The sequence below is a fragment of the Heterodontus francisci genome, chromosome 4 (assembly GCF_036365525.1).
Source record: "Heterodontus francisci isolate sHetFra1 chromosome 4, sHetFra1.hap1, whole genome shotgun sequence".
NCBI lineage: Eukaryota > Metazoa > Chordata > Chondrichthyes > Heterodontiformes > Heterodontidae > Heterodontus > Heterodontus francisci.
This window is the reverse complement of record NC_090374.1, coordinates 156,258,174-156,273,978: the sequence shown is the minus strand read 5'-3', so window position 1 is coordinate 156,273,978 and position 15,805 is coordinate 156,258,174. Positions and strand designations below refer to the sequence as shown.

Genomic DNA, 15,805 nt, shown 5'->3' with positions numbered 1-15,805 from the left:
ATGATCCCTGCTGGAGGTGATTGCTGTCTAATGATCCCTGCTGGAGGTGATTGCTGTCCAATGATCCCTGCTGGAGGCGATTGCTGCCCAATGATCCCTGCTGGAGGCGATTGTTGTCCAATGATCCCTGCTGCAGGTGATTGCTGTCCAATGATCCCTGCTGGAGGTGATTGCTGTCTAATGATCCCTGCTGGAGGTGATTGCTGTCTAATGATCCCTGCTGGAGGTGATTGCTGCCCAATGATCCCTGCTGGAGGTGATAGCTGTCTAATGATCCCTGCTGGAGGCGATTGCTGTCCAATGATCCCTGCTGGAGGCGATTGTTGTCCAATGATCCCTGCTGGAGGTGATAGCTATCCAATGATCCCTGCTGGAGGTGATTGTTGTCCAATGATCCCTGCTGGAGGTGATTGTTGTCCAATGATCCCTGCTGGAGACGATTGTTGTCCAATGATCCCTGCTGGAGGTGATAGCTATCCAATGATCCCTGCTGGAGGTGATTGTTGTCCAATGATCCCTGCTGGACGTGATAGCTGTCTAATGATCCCTGCTGGAGGCGATTGTTGTCCAATGATCCCTGCTGGAGGCGATTGTTGAACAATGATCCCTGCTGGAGGTGATAGCTGTCCAATGATCCCTGCTGGAGGTGATAGCTGTCTAATGATCCCGGCTGGAGGTGATAGCTGTCTAATGATCCCTGCTGGAGGTGATTGCTGCCCAATGATCCCTGCTGGAGGTGATAGCTGTCTAATGATCCCTGCTGGAGGTGATAGCTGTCTAATGATCCCTGCTGGAGGTGATTGCTGCCCAATGATCCCTGCTGGAGGTGATAGCTGTCTAATGATCCCTGCTGGAGGTGATAGCTGTCTAATGATCCCTGCTGGAGGTGATTGCTGCCCAATGATCCCTGCTGGAGGTGATAGCTGCCCAATGATCCCTGCTGGAGGTGATAGCTGTCTAATGATCCCTGCTGGAGGTGATTGCTGTCTAATGATCCCTGCTGGAGGTGATAGCTGTCTAATGATCCCTGCTGGAGGTGATAGCTGTCTAATGATCCCTGCTGGAGGTGATTGCTGCCCAATGATCCCTGCTGGAGGTGATTGCTGCCCAATGATCCCTGCTGGAGGTGATAGCTGTCTAATGATCCCTGCTGGAGGTGATTGCTGTCCAATGATCCCTGCTGGAGGTGATTGCTGTCTAATGATCCCTGCTGGAGGTGATTGCTGTCCAATGATCCCTGCTGGTGATGATTGCTGCCCAATGATCCCTGCTGGAGGTGATTGCTGTCTAATGATCCCTGCTGGAGGTGATTGCTGTCTAATGATCCCTGCTGGAGGTGATAGCTGTCTAATGATCCCTGCTGGAGGTGATAGCTGTCCAATGATCCCTGCTGGAGGTGATTGCTGCCCAATGATCCCTGCTGGAGGTGATTGCTGCCCAATGATCCCTGCTGGAGGTGATTGCTGCCCAATGATCCCTGCTGGAGGTGATTGCTGTCCAATGATCCCTGCTGGAGGTGATTGCTGCCCAATGATCCCTGCTGGAGGTGATAGCTGTCCAATGATCCCTGCTGGAGGTGATAGCTGTCCAATGATCCATGCTGGAGGTGATAGCTGTCCAATGATCCATGCTGGCAAGTGCATGTGTGGATGTCAGATTAGATCATAATTGAGCTTGGCTATCAATTTGTCTGCTAACATTGATGAAGCTCACCCGTGAAGACAGTTGTTTGAGCAAAATCATAGAAGAAGCCAACCATTGTGAAACAATATCTCAGCATACAGGATTGAACAACTTCAGTAGAAAAGGGAAAGCATGGATGAGAGAATAAAAACATGCAATGTACAGAAAAAACAACAAAGTAAACTTTGATGAAGATATCTGTAACCTTTCCTGCATGAGCATTAGGACATAAATATCAAGGACAAGGAAAGGTCATTTGACCATCAAAACATACCCTCCAGTGCCCTAACTCCCCTATCGAAGCTCACCCTCCAGTACTTTAACTCCCTTCTGTCAAAGCTCATCCTCCATTACCCTAACTCTCCTTTAGCTCACCGTCCACTACCCTAACTCTCCTGTCAAAGCTTACCCTCCAGTACCTTAACTCTCCTATCAAAGCTAATCCTCCAGTCCCCTAACTCTCTTATCAAAGCTCACCCTCCAGTGCTCTAACTCTCTTATCAAAGCTCATCCTCCATTACCCTAATTCTCCTGTAGCCCCACCCTCTAGACTCCTAACTCTCCTATAGCACCTCCTCCAGTGCCCGAACTCTCCTATCAAAGTTCACCCTCCAGTGCCCTAACTCTCCCATCAAAGTTCACCCTCCAGTGCCCTAACTCTCCCATCAAAGCTCACCCTCCAGTGCCCTAATTCCCCTATAGCACCTCCTCCAGTGCCCTAATTCTCCTATAGCTCACCTTCCTGTACCCTAACTCTCCTATCAAATGTTATGCTCTAATATCTAAAATCTCCCATTGAAGCTCATTTCTCTAGTAACTTAACTCGCCTATTAAGGCTTATCTATATGGAAGCCTAACTCTGCCAACACCTTGATTCCTCTATTACTCTAACTCTCCTTTATTTCCTTAACTTGTTCAATTTATCACACCCTTCCAGTTTCATACTCTCCCATCATCCTTCCCTGGTAAATATCCTAAAATCATATAACCATAAAAAGAAGTGCAGCACATAAGGAGGCCATTCAGCCCATCATGTCTGCACCGGCCGAATAAACTATCCGCCCAAACTAATCCCACCTTCCAGCACCTGGTCCATAGCCCTGCAGGTTACAGCACCTCAGGTAGATGTACTCTTCTGACTATTTAAGTAAAGATGTTTTCTTAATATCTGTTTAAAAGCCTTCTGACTCAATATAAGCAACAGTTTTAAAACAGATATTAATATAAGCAACTCGAAATTGAGTGATTACCTTAATCCATCCAATAATTTCATAACCTTTCATTTAGTATTTTAAGTCGAATAATTTGATAAAATTCAGGCATAGGTTTGCTGTGAACAGAGAATGAGATAATGTGATAGTTGCTTGTGATAAATGTTGTGATCCGTTTTTGCACACAAAAACCTTCATTTTATGTCTCAGCTATCAAGAACCAGGCTACTGGCCACTACATTCTAAATGGCAAAGGGGACAAACCAAAGACAAAGGTTTTTATTGAACTGGGCATAGAGTGGGCATACACCTTGGAGGATGATATAGAAACTCTTCATACAGATGGACCTTTGCATGATGCTGTTGTAGTCCTGGTGAGTGCAACTCCTATCATATTATACAGCTCTAGTACAAGAATTTTGACAAGGTTAACAACTTCAAATCTTTGGACATTTTCCACCCCAAGATTCCAGATAAATAGAAATGAAACTTGTGAGGTAATAGGACAAAGTCACTGATCCCCAGCTCCTAGCAAGAAACTGCACACAAAAAGGTCATGATTTTGTCTTGGCGACAGGGTACTCAACCACTGGCAAAAGCACCGGTGAGAGCCCCACTACATCTTCTCTGGTGAAGGCCTACCAAATCAAGTGCCAATTAGGCACTCAAGTGGACAGCACCAGTGAAAGAAGTCCTGCCTGCTGAGAGCTGGCAGCCAATCAGAGGCCGGCAGCTCCTTAGCTGAGCAGCGCCATTAGGAGGCGGTGGCTGCTGCCAGTAGAGCACACACCTGAGGCCCTGAACCAGGCCACAGGTAAGTCACAGCAGGAGGGGTTTTGCGGGGTTGGGGTTGCGGGGGAGGGGGTTGTAGGGGGCTTGGCAGCAAGAGTGGGAACTGGCTCTCAGTGGGCCTCCTCCTTCCTGATGTCAGGTCCCTTGTTCAGACCTTTTAACTAGGGACCCCACCCCTGGAGCCGGCAAGCAACCCTCATGGGTTTTCTTGGCATGCTCCCCTTGCGGTGACAGGCCTGCCCACCACTGGGCTAATTCTGGCAGCGGCAGGATAAGGTCCTTAATTGGGCATTAAATGCCCGATTATATGCTCTCCCCACCTCCAAGTCCAACACGGGAAAGAGCATAAAATTCCCACCAGATTGTAGTTTAGAACTTGCCACCACAGTGTAATTTTCCTTTCTTTGACCCATACTATCTCCAATAAAAACAACTTGTATATATGTGGTAAACATTGATGTAAGGAAAGTCCTAGTTAGGCATAAACAATTCAGACCTCATACATCAAGATGGCCGTTGGTGGAGAACTGTACATGCAAGATGTTTCATCTTTTGAGCAATACAGATTTAGCAGGGTAGCTGTTCACATTTCACGGTTTATATCGACTTCTCATTGAATGCCCTGGAGGGGGAAGCAGCCCTGTGGCGGGCATACCTCTTTGCCAAATTCTTTGACATTAATTCAAGTTTACATTTATGTAATGCCTTTATTCTAGTAAAACATCCCAAGCTGTTCCATTGCAGCATAATCAGATAAAAATTGACAATGAGTCAAAGAGGAGTCTTTAGGACAGGAAACCACAAAGGTTTGGCCAAAGATATAGGTTTTAAGCAGCACTTTAAAGGAGGAGAGAGAGGTGGGGAGACGGAAAAGTCTAGGGAGGGAATTTTAGAGCTTAGGACCTAGAAAACTGAAGGCACATGATGGGGCAAAGGAAGGGGGAATCCACAAGAAGCCAGAATTAAAGGAATAGAGTTCTTAGAGGGTTGTAGGGCTGGAGGAAGTTATAGAAATAGGAAGGAGTGAGGCCATGGAGGGATTTGAACATAAGGATAAGAATTCTATAATCGAGGTATTTGGTGAACTGGGAGCCATTGTAGGCCAGAGAGCACAGGGTGGTGTGTGAATGGGACTTGGTGTGAGTTATGAGGTAGGCAGCAGAATTTTGGAAGAGCTCAGTTTATTGAGGTTCGAAGACTAGAGGCTGGCCAGGGGAGCATTGGGATAGTTGGATCCGGAAGTAACATAAGCATGGATGAGGTTTTCAGAAGCAAATAAACTGAGACAGGGGTAAAAATGGACAATGTTATGGAGATGGAAGTTTGCAGTCTTGGTGATAGAAAGGACATGGGGTTGGAAGTTGAGCTCATGATTAGATAGGACCACATTTGATGATGAAGTCTGGGGTGGTCAAAACCATGAGGTGATTGGTACACTGTGAACTGCCCTGTGTAGGTCCTTGCATCATGCTGAAGACAGATGCTCTAAGCAATCGAAATGGCTAATGCAAAGTTGGCCTTTATCTCAAGGTCATTGGAATATAAAGGAGACAAAGTGATGCTTCAGTTGTGTAGAGCTTTGGTTAGACCCCATCTGGAGTACTGCATTCAGTTTTGGGTGCTGCACCTCAGGAAGGTTATAGATTCATAGAATGATACAGCACAGAAGCAGGCCGCTCTGCCCATTGTATCTGTGCAGCTTTTTGAAAGAGTTATCCAGTTAGTCCCACTTGCCTGTTCTTTCCCCATAACCATGCATTTTTTCCACTTCTAGTATTTATTCAGTTCCCTTTTGAAATATTATTGAAGCTGCTTCCCTTCAGGCAGTACATCTAAGATCATAACAACTTGATGCATTTTTTTTCTCATGATACTTCTGGTTCTTTTACCAATTGCCTTAAATCTGTATCCAATGGTTACAAACCTTTATGCCACTGGAAACAATTTCTCCTATTTCACCCATCAAACCCTTCATGATTTTGAACACCTCTACTAAATCTCTCTTTAGCCCTTTCTATTTGAAGGGGAACAATTCCCGTTTCTCTCTGCACCCTAATTAACTGAAGTCTTTCATCCCTGGCACCATTCTAGTAAATTTGCTCTTTACCTTCTCTAAGGTCTTGATATCTTTCCTAAAGTGTGGTGTCCAGAATGAGACACAATACTCCAGCTAGGGTCCAGCCAGTGTATATAAAGGTTTAGCATAACTTCTTTGCATTTGTACTCTATGCCTTTATTTATAAAGCCAAGAATCCCCTATGGCTTTATAACACCCTTTTCCACTTGCCTTGCACCCTTCAAAGACTTGTACATATACACCCTCAGATCGCTCTGCTCCTGCACTCCCTTTAAAATTGTATCATTTTGTTTAAATTGCCTCTCTGCTCTTTCTACCAAAATTTATCACTTCACACTTCTCTGCAGTAAATTGCGTCTGGCATGTATCTGTCCAATACACCAGTCTGCCTATGTCCTTCAGAAGTCTGTTACTATGCTCCTCACTGTTCAGTGCATTTCTGAGTTTTGTGTCATCTGCAAACTTTGAAATTATGCACTGTTTACTGAAGTACAGGCCACTAATATATATTACAAAGAGCAGTGGTCCCAACACTGATCACTGTGGGACACCACTGCATACCTCCCTCCTGTCAGAAAAACAACTGTTCACCACTGCTCTATGCATTCTGGCCCTTTGTCATTTTTGTATCCATACAGCCACTGTCCTTTTAATCCCATGGGTTTACTGGTTCCACCACTCAAAAAGATCATGCCTGAACTTAGGTGGGAAAATAGACTGTGAGGCCGATGTAAACATGCTGCAAAAGGATTTCGGTTAAATAAATGGGTAAGAATGTGGAAGATAGAATATAATGTGGACAAATGTGAAGTTATATTTGGTAGGAAAAATAGAAAAGCAAAATGTTTTTTAAATGGTGAAAGACTGGGGACTGTTGGTATTCAGAGGGATCTGGATGTCCTTGTACCCAACTCACAGAAAGTTAACATCCAGATACAGCAAGCAATTAGGAGACCAAATGGTATCTTAGCCTTTATTACAAAGCGACTGAAGTATAAGAGTAAAGAAGTCTTACTGCAATTGTACGGAGTCTTGGGTGAGACCACACCTGGAGTCTTGTGTATAGTTTTAGTCTCCTTACCTAAGGAAGGAAATACTTACCTTAGAGGAAGTGCAACAAAGGTTCACTCGACTGATTCCTGGGATAGGGGGATTGTCCTGTGAGGAGAGATTGAGTAGACAATGCGTATATTCCCCTGAGTTTAGAAGAATAAGAAATTATCTCATTGAAACATAAAAAATTCTTAAGGGACTTGACAGGGTTGATGCCGGGAGGATTTTTTTCCTGACCAGGGTATCCAGAACTAGCTGCCAAAATCTCAGAGTAAGGGGTCAGCCATTTAGGACTGAGATGAGGAGAATTTTTTTCACTGAAAGTGTTGTGAATCTTTGGAATTCTCTACTCTGCAGAGCTGTGGATGCTCAGTAATTGAGTATTTTCAGGTCAGAGATCGATAGATTTTAGATACTAAGGGAATCAAAGGATATGGGTACAGGGTGGGTAGGTGTAATTTAAGTAGAAATTAAGCCTTGGTGGAACAGGTGCAAGGGGCTGAATGACCTACTCCTCCTATTTCTTATGTTCGTATGTGGCACTTTAGCAAATGCTTTTTGAAAGTCCACACTCATTATTCATATTACCCTCATCCACCCTCTGCGTTATTACTTCAAAGAAATTAATCAAGTTAATCAAACACAATTTGCCTTTAACAAATCCATGCTGGCTTTTATTTATTAACCCATATTGTTACAAGTGCCAATTCATTTTGTCCTGGATTATTGTGTTTAAAAGTTTCCTCACCACTGAGATTAAGCTGTTTAGCCTGTAGATGCTCAGTTTATCCCTCTCTCCTATTTTGAACAGGAGTATGGCATTTGTAATCCTCCAGTCTCCCAGCACCAGTCCCATATCTAAGGAGAATTGTGAGGCTGTGACCAAAGCCTCCACAATTTCCACCATTACTTCCCTCAGCAACCTAGTATGGATCACCATCTGGACCAGGTGACTTTTCCACTTTGAGCCCTACCAAACTTTTATCTATTCTTCTATTATCTTTATCTAATTTTATCCTATCCAATTTCTCTACTACCTCCTCCTTGACTATGGTATTGGCAGAATCCTCTTTAGTGAAGGCAGATACAAAGTACTCATTTAATAGCTCAGTCGTGCCCTCTGCCTCCACAAAAAAGATCTCCTTTTCAGTCCCTAATCAGCCCTATCTTCCTTTAACTATCATTTTAATATTTATATGTTGATTAAGACTTGAGTTTCCTTTTATGTTATCCTGTAGAATATTCTCATACATGCTCTATACATCTCTTATTTCCTTTTTCCAGTTGTCCTCTGTGCATTTGGTTCTCTACTGAACTAAAAGAACCTGATATTTATGATAAGACTTCTTTTTCTGTTACATTTTAACCTTTGTATCGGGAAGCTCTATCTTTGGATGCCCTTCTTTTCCCCCACATGGACATATGTCTTGTCTGTACCCATACTATGTCCTCTTTGAAAGCCTCTCATTGCTCATTTACTGTTTTACCTGTCAATCTTTGATTCCAATTCACATGGGCCAGTAGCTCATTTAACTCACTGAAATTAATTCTACTCCAGTTGAATATTTTCACCTTTTTATTTTTCCTTGTCCTTTTCCATAACTATTATAAACCTGATGATATTGTGATCACTGTTTATCAAATGTTCTCCCACTGAAACATGCTCCATATGCCCCACTTCATTCCCCGGAACTATTTCCAACACTGCTTCCTTCCTCATGGAGCTGGAAACATATTGATCGACGAAGCTCTCTTGTACACATTTTCAGGAATTCCTCTACCTCTTTGCCTTTACACTATTATTTTCCCAGTCTATATTAGGATAATTAAAGTCCTCCATTATCACTACTGAAAATTCTTATATCTTTCTGCCATTTGCCTGAAAATTTGCTCGGTTTTATCTTTCGATTTGGTGGCCTGTAGTGTACACCCAGCAGTGTAATATTCCTTAATTTTACCCAAATAGATTCTGTCTTTGAAGCCTGAAGTACATCATCCCCTTCTAATGGTGCAATAATATCTTTGCACTGCCTCGCTCCTTTTTTTTTCATTCCCTATCTTTTCCGGAATACATTGTAGCCAGGAATATTAATTGCCCATTATTCCCCTTGTTCGAACCAGGTTTCTGTTATTGCCAATATATCATGATGCTATATGGCTACTTGTGTGTGCAGCTCACCAACCGTATTTACCACGCTCTGTCCATTTACGCGAATGTAGTCAAACCCATCTTATCGGTCTCATACTTCACCCCCGTCTGATCCCTCCTGTTTCTAAACTACCCTTTATTCTAACACTGTTTGTCTCTGCCATTCTTCTGTGCATCTTGTATCTTATCTCAATGCTTCAACTTGGTGCCCTTCCCCCTGCCAAATTAGTTTAAACCCTCCCCCACACCACTCATCACCCCATGAGGATATTAGGTCCAGTCCAATTGAAGTGCAATTCGTCCAACTTGTATAGGTCCCTCCTGTCCCAGAACTGGTCCCAAAACCCTAGAAATCTAAAGCAGTCCCTCCTGTACCATTTATCCAACTATACCTTAGCCTGTCTTAACTTACTGCTCCTATACACACTAGCAGATGGCACTGGGAGTAATCTGGAGATTACTACCTTCGTGATCCTGCTCTTTAACTTCTTCCCTAGCTCCTGAAAGGCTGTATGCAGGTTCTTAACCCTTTTCCTGGTTATGTTATTGGTTTCAACATGCAAAATGTTCTGCATCTGTTCAGTGATGTCATTTATCCTGGCATCACGGAGGCAACATAGCATGCAAGACTCACCTCGGCATGTCTATCCCCTATCGAATATCCTCTGACAACTGCATTTCTACACTATGCTGTACCTCCCATGCAGTCAAGACAAGGTTGAAGCATTTGACACCATCTTCAGCCAGAAGCGCCAAGTGGATGATCCATCTTTGCCTCCTCCCAGCATCACAGATGCCAGTCTTCAGCCAATCTGACTCTCTCCATGTGATATCAAGAAACTGCTGAAGGCACTAGACACTGCAAAGGCTTTGGGCCCTGACAATATTCCGGCAATAGTACTGAAGACTTGTGCTCCAGAACTAGCCAATCCCCTAACCAAGCTGTTCCATTACAGCTACAACACTGGCATCTACCTGGCAATGTGGAAAATTGCCCAGGTATGCCCTGTGCACAAAAAGCAGGACAAATCCAACCCAGCCAATTGCCGCCCTAACAGTCTACTCTCGATCATCAGCAAAGCGATGGAAGGGGTCGTCGACAGTGCAATCAAGCACCACTTGCTCAGCAATAACCTGCTCACTGACAGTTTGGGTTCCGCCAGGACCACTGAGGTCCTGATCTCATTATAGTGTTGGTCCAAACATAAACTCAAGAGGTGAATTTAGAGTGATTGCCCTTGACATCAAGGCAGCATTTGACCAGGTATGGCATCAAGGAGCCCTAGCAAAACTGGAGTTAATGGGAATTGGGAAGAAAACTCTCCACTGGTTGGAGTCATACCGAGCATCAAAGGTAGAGGGTTATGATTTTTGGAGGTCAGTCATCTCAGTCCCAGGACATCACTGTAGGAGTTCCTCTGGGAAGTGTCCTAGACCCAACCATCTTCAGCTGCTTCATCAATGATTATCCCTCCATCAATGACTATCCCTCCATCAATGACTATCCCTTCATCATAAGGTCAGAAGTGGGGATGTTTGCTGATGATTACACAATGTTCAGCACCATTCGTGACTCCTCAGATACTGAAACAGCAAGACTTGGCAACATCCAGCCTTGGGCTGATAAGTGACAAGTAACATTCGCACCATACAAGTGCCAAGCAATGACCATCTCAAACAAGAGAGAATCTAACCATCTCCTCATTACGTTTAATGGCATTACCGTCGCTGAATCCCCCACTGTCAACATCCTGGGGGTTATCATTGACCTGAAACTGAACTGGACCAGCCACATAAATGCTGTGGCTACAACAGCAGGTCAGAGGCTGGGAATTCTGCAGCGAGTTACTCACTTCCTCATTCCCCAATGCCTGTCCACCATCTACATGGCACAGGAGTGTGTTGGAATATTCTCCACTTGCCTGGATGGGTGCAGCTCCAACAACACTTGAGGCTCGACACCATCGAGGACAAAGTAGCCTGCTTGATTGGCACCCCATCCTTCAACATTCACTTCCTCCATCACTGACGCACAGTGGCAGCAGTGTGTACCATCTACAAGATGCTCTGCAGCAACTCACCAAGGCTCCTTCGACAGCACCTTTCAAACCCATGACCTCTGCCACCTAGGAGGACAAGAGCAACAGATGCATGGGAACACCACTACCTGCAAGTTCCCTTCCAAACCACACCCCATTCTGACTTGGAACTATATCACCGTTCCTTCACTGTCGCTGGATCAAAATCCTGGAACTTCCTTTCTAACTGCACTGTGGATGTTCTGACACCCCAAGGACTGCAGCAATTCACGAAGGCAGCTCACCACCACCTTCTCGAGGGCAATTAGGGATGGGCAATAAATGGAGGCCTAGCCAGTGATGCCCACATCCCACGAATGAATAAGAAAGAAAATTTCACCATGGTGGCGTGGACTGTACCATCGTGCTACCCGACCTCCCACCCCTCCACCCTGAGGTAATGACACCTTCATTGGGATTTAGCACTGATAACCAGTTTGAAACTGCCTTACTTCTGGAGAATCCCTGCACAGCTTACCTTTTCCTACCCTGCCAAATGGACATCCACTTACTGTCCTCCTGAACTCTCTGTGGCTGCAGCATGACCACCTTCTGTAATGTGCATTTCAGCAAACCTTCAGCTTTCCATATGCCCTGTCATGACTCCAGTCACTCCTCAAAGTCAGAGAAATTGGAGGCACTTCTTGCACATTTAGTTATCCAGGGCATATGATGCTTGCAGATTTTTATTTGATGCGATTGGATTCCTTTAATTTTGGTATTCTCTACTTAGTTAATTTTAATTTTATCCCCTTTGATTTAATTATTTTTTCTGACTATATATTTGCTTATTTACTGTTGCCTCTTGTTTTAAATTACTTAGCACCTGCATCTCCCCTCTGCACTGAATTCCCACTCTCTCCAAATTCCTGTTGTCACCCTATTTAGCAAGCCACTGCATTTAACAGATTCACCAAAGTCTCACGTAGAAGGTTAAATTATGAGGACAGGTGGAAAAGACATGACATATTCCTTTGACTGTACAAGATTGAGGGGTGATCTGATAGAAGTGTTTAAAATGTTATAAGGATTTGATAGGATAGATGCAGAGCAATTATTTCCTCTGGTGGGTGCATCAAGAACGAGGAGACTTAATCTTAAAATTAATGTTAGCCATTTGGAGAGAAATCGGAAAGTAGATTTTTACACAAATGGTGGTTAAAAATATGGAGCTTGCTCCCTCAAAGGACTGTGAATGTAGGATAATTGGAGCTTTTGAGACTGAGATTATTTTTAGGTAAGGGTAACATGGAGTTAAGGCAAGAAGCCTTAGTTAAGACTTAGATAAGCCATTATCTAAGTGAGTGGTAAGGCAGGCTTGAGGGGCTGAATGGCCTAGTCCTGTTCCTGTGATCCTATATTTCTATGAGATGTGAGATGACATCTGCAGGAAGCAATTGCCTGCAGGCTGGGTATGCAAACACTCACTCTTGAAATCAGTGCTCGATGCCCACCCTCAGTGGGTTGCAGAAAGTTAAACAGTTGCTGAAGATCCACACTTTGAACTGTTGGAAGCACTGTTCAATGGGACATGGTATGTGCCCATGCTGTGGACAAGATTGTAGTCAATGCACTCACAAAATTGATGGATGCAGTGCTGTTAATGAGGAGCTCTCCACACCTGGTACCTACCTGCGCTTTTCAATTGTTTAATGACCAACTATTAACTACTAATTAGTGGTAAGGTATACAGGGCTCTTGATGAGATCAATATGGATTAATAATTGACAGCCCAGCTTGGATTTATTAAAGACAAATCATGTTTGGCTAACTTGATTGAGCTCTTTGGAGTAACAGAGAAGGTTGATGATGGCAGTGTGGTTAATGTTGTACATATGGACTTTCAAAAGGCGTTTGATAAAGTACCACATAATAGACTTGTTAGCAAAATTGACGTCCATGGTACTAAAGGGATAGTGGCAACAGGGCTAGAAATTGGCTAACAGACAAAAAGCAGAGAGTAATGGTGAACAGTGACTTTTCAGGATTGAGAAAAGCATACAATTTGTCCATTGGGGTTGGTATTGGGATCACTGCTCTTTTTGATATATATCAATGACTTGAACTATCAATGACTATCAGTGGTATACAGGAAATCATTTCAAAGTTTGCAGATGCCACAAATGAGGAATATAGTAACAGAATGATGAAATGAGCAGACACGCGTCAGGTGCAATTTAATGCAGAGAAGTGTGAAGTGATGTATTTTGGTAGGAAGAATGAGAAGAGGCAATATAAATTAAATGGTATGATTTTAAAAGGGGTGCAGGAACAGAGAGATGTGGGGTGTATGTGCACAAGTCTTTGAAGGTGGCAGGACAAGTTGAGCAGGCTGTTTAAAAAATCATATATAGCTTTGTACATGGAAGCATATAGTACAAAAACAAGGAAGTTATGCTAAACATTTACAAAATACAGGTTAGGCCCCCAGTTGGAGTATCGTGTCCAATTCTAGGCACCACACTTTATGAAGGATGGCAAATGCCTTAAAGAGGGTATAGAGGACATTTGTAAAAGTAGTACTAGGGATTAAAAATGCCAGTTATATGGAGAGACTAGAGAAGCTGGGGTTGTTTGCTTTAGAGCAGAGAAGGTTGAGGGGAGATTTATTAGAGGTGTTCAAAATCATGAACAGTTTTGAAAGACTAAAAAATGAGCAACTGTTTCCAGTGACAGAAGGATCAGAAAACAGAAGACATGGATTTAAGGTGGTTGGCAAAAGAATCAGATGCGAGATGAGAAATTTTTTTATTCAGCATGTTTTTATGATTTGGATTGCACTACCTGAAAGGGCGGTGGAAGCAGATTCAACAATAATTTTCAAAAAGGAATTGGATAAATACTTGAAGGGGGAGAATTTGTGGGGTTATGGGGAAAGCGCAGGGAAATTGGATAGTTAGTTCAAAGTTCCAGCACAGCTATGATGTGTCAAATGGCCTCTTTCTGTGTTACAAGATGCTATGAAAATGGCACCAAGATGACACACTGAATGATGGAATTCTGCAACCAAGTCAACGCTGGGGGCAGATTCAGTAAATGGATACTTGAACTAGACAGGGTCACGGTCCAAGAGATTTACTATTAATAATTGACCAATCAGCCAGTCTCATGAATGGAACCTGGAGGGGTGGACCTGTCACTGATGCTACATTCTTCCCACACTGCTCTAAATGATCCAGCAAACCAAGTCCTGACCTGGTAAGGTTGTCCTGGCTGGATAAACAGTATGAAACTCTGACAGTTGCCTGCATGGATTGGGTGAGTTAAATTTCAGTAGTCCTCCTGTGCGCATGTAGTGATCCCCCAAGTCTTGGTTCCGTAAACTTGTGCCTAAGCTCTCGGTACATAGCTAAGTCTGTCCCTACAGAAAGAGAGTGTGTACTTTATATTGATCAAATCAAATCCCTACCTGTCTAAATTTCTCAGTGATAAAAACAGAATATGCTGGAAACATTCAGTAAGTCAGGCAGCATCTTTGGAGCAAGAAACTATGATAATATTTCAGGTGCATGACCTTGCGTCAGAACTGGAAGATGTTGGAGATGAACAGCTTCCAAGCAGGTACAGAGCCGGGGAAAAAGTGGCAGGAAAATAGCAAAAGGTCGAGATCTGTGATGGATGGTTGGGGGTTGGGGGGGGGTGGGGTGGGGGAGTGATCAAATGACAAAAATTATAGTGCAAGGCAAAAGGAAGTGATAATGAGACAACTATAGAAACGCAAGATTTCTCAGTAGCTTGGTTTAGAGATTCTTAAAAAATGGTGATGAGTTTCCATATGTCAGAACAAAATAATACCAATTGCTGCAACTGTTCAGATGTGGTATCCTCAGCGATCCATGACATGGATGGTGGTTTTCCAACTGTTCGTTTAAACCTCCTGTTTCTTTCAGATCATCCCTCGGAATAATAGTACAAAATCTAGTCTCACGTATAACTACATTATACATGAGGACTCCTTGCCAACCATCAGCAACAATAACGTACTTCAGGAAGATGTCGATGCATTTGAGTGGGCTTTGAAGAGCTGGTCCCAATGTTCCAAACCATGTGGTGGAGGTAAATCTGTCTGAATATGAAGTAAGACGTAAATGTCTGTTTCACTCGGGTTTGTGATTTGATGATTTTTGACTATCACAAAAAAAGTGACCTGTTAACCCTTTAGCGCATGCAGTGCTAACCACAGTGTCAGCTGTGGCTCAGTAGGAAACAATGTCATCTCTGTGTCAGAAGGTTGTGCATTCAAGTCCCATTCCAGAAAATTATCATAAGAGTCATAGACTGATATTATAGGAGGAGGCGGTGACCCCGCCCACTGGCTAGAAAGCAGGGTGTGAGCCCGCCTCTGCTGGCCCTGGAAACCACAAATGTATTTAACAGTCCTCGGGCAATTAATTGCCTTCAGTCATGGCTTCCGCCTCACTGAGGGCCACTCGGAGCTCCAGCAGCTCTTCAGTCACAGCAACGCCACTGGGAATGGTGGTTACTGTTGGGACTGCACCCAGTAAGAAAAGGTATGGTGGTGGCCTTGGAAGCAGGAAAGTGGGGTTGGGGCTCGCAGGGGTCTATCAGCCAGGCTCTGGTGAGAGGGAAGGGGCTTGATGGAGAGGGTGATGGTGGCCTTCCAGCGGGAGTGATCCAAGCCATCTGGAGGGGTCCTCCGTGGGTCACAGGGTGCCCAATCACCGATCAGGAGAGTCCACCCCAGCCTGCAAGGAGGATGCCGCAGGCAAAATACCAGCAATAGTGGGTAGGCGATGGCCAC

General features: G+C 43.9%; 1 protein-coding gene across 5 annotated transcripts in view; it reads left to right on the top strand.

Annotated features, from left to right (window-relative positions):
* LOC137369342 (A disintegrin and metalloproteinase with thrombospondin motifs 3-like) overlaps window positions 1–15,805 on the top strand; it is a 311,469-nt gene that overhangs the window by 267,380 nt on the left and 28,284 nt on the right. For all 5 annotated transcript variants that reach the window (XR_010974930.1, XM_068030412.1, XM_068030411.1 and 2 more), the window contains 2 exons: window positions 3,105–3,268; window positions 14,934–15,099. Coding sequence is in view for 4 of the 5 variants with exons in the window: in XM_068030412.1 (XP_067886513.1) it covers window positions 3,105–3,268; window positions 14,934–15,099 (330 nt within the window). In the remaining variant the exon portion in view is untranslated. The remainder of the gene's footprint in view (window positions 1–3,104; window positions 3,269–14,933; window positions 15,100–15,805) is intronic.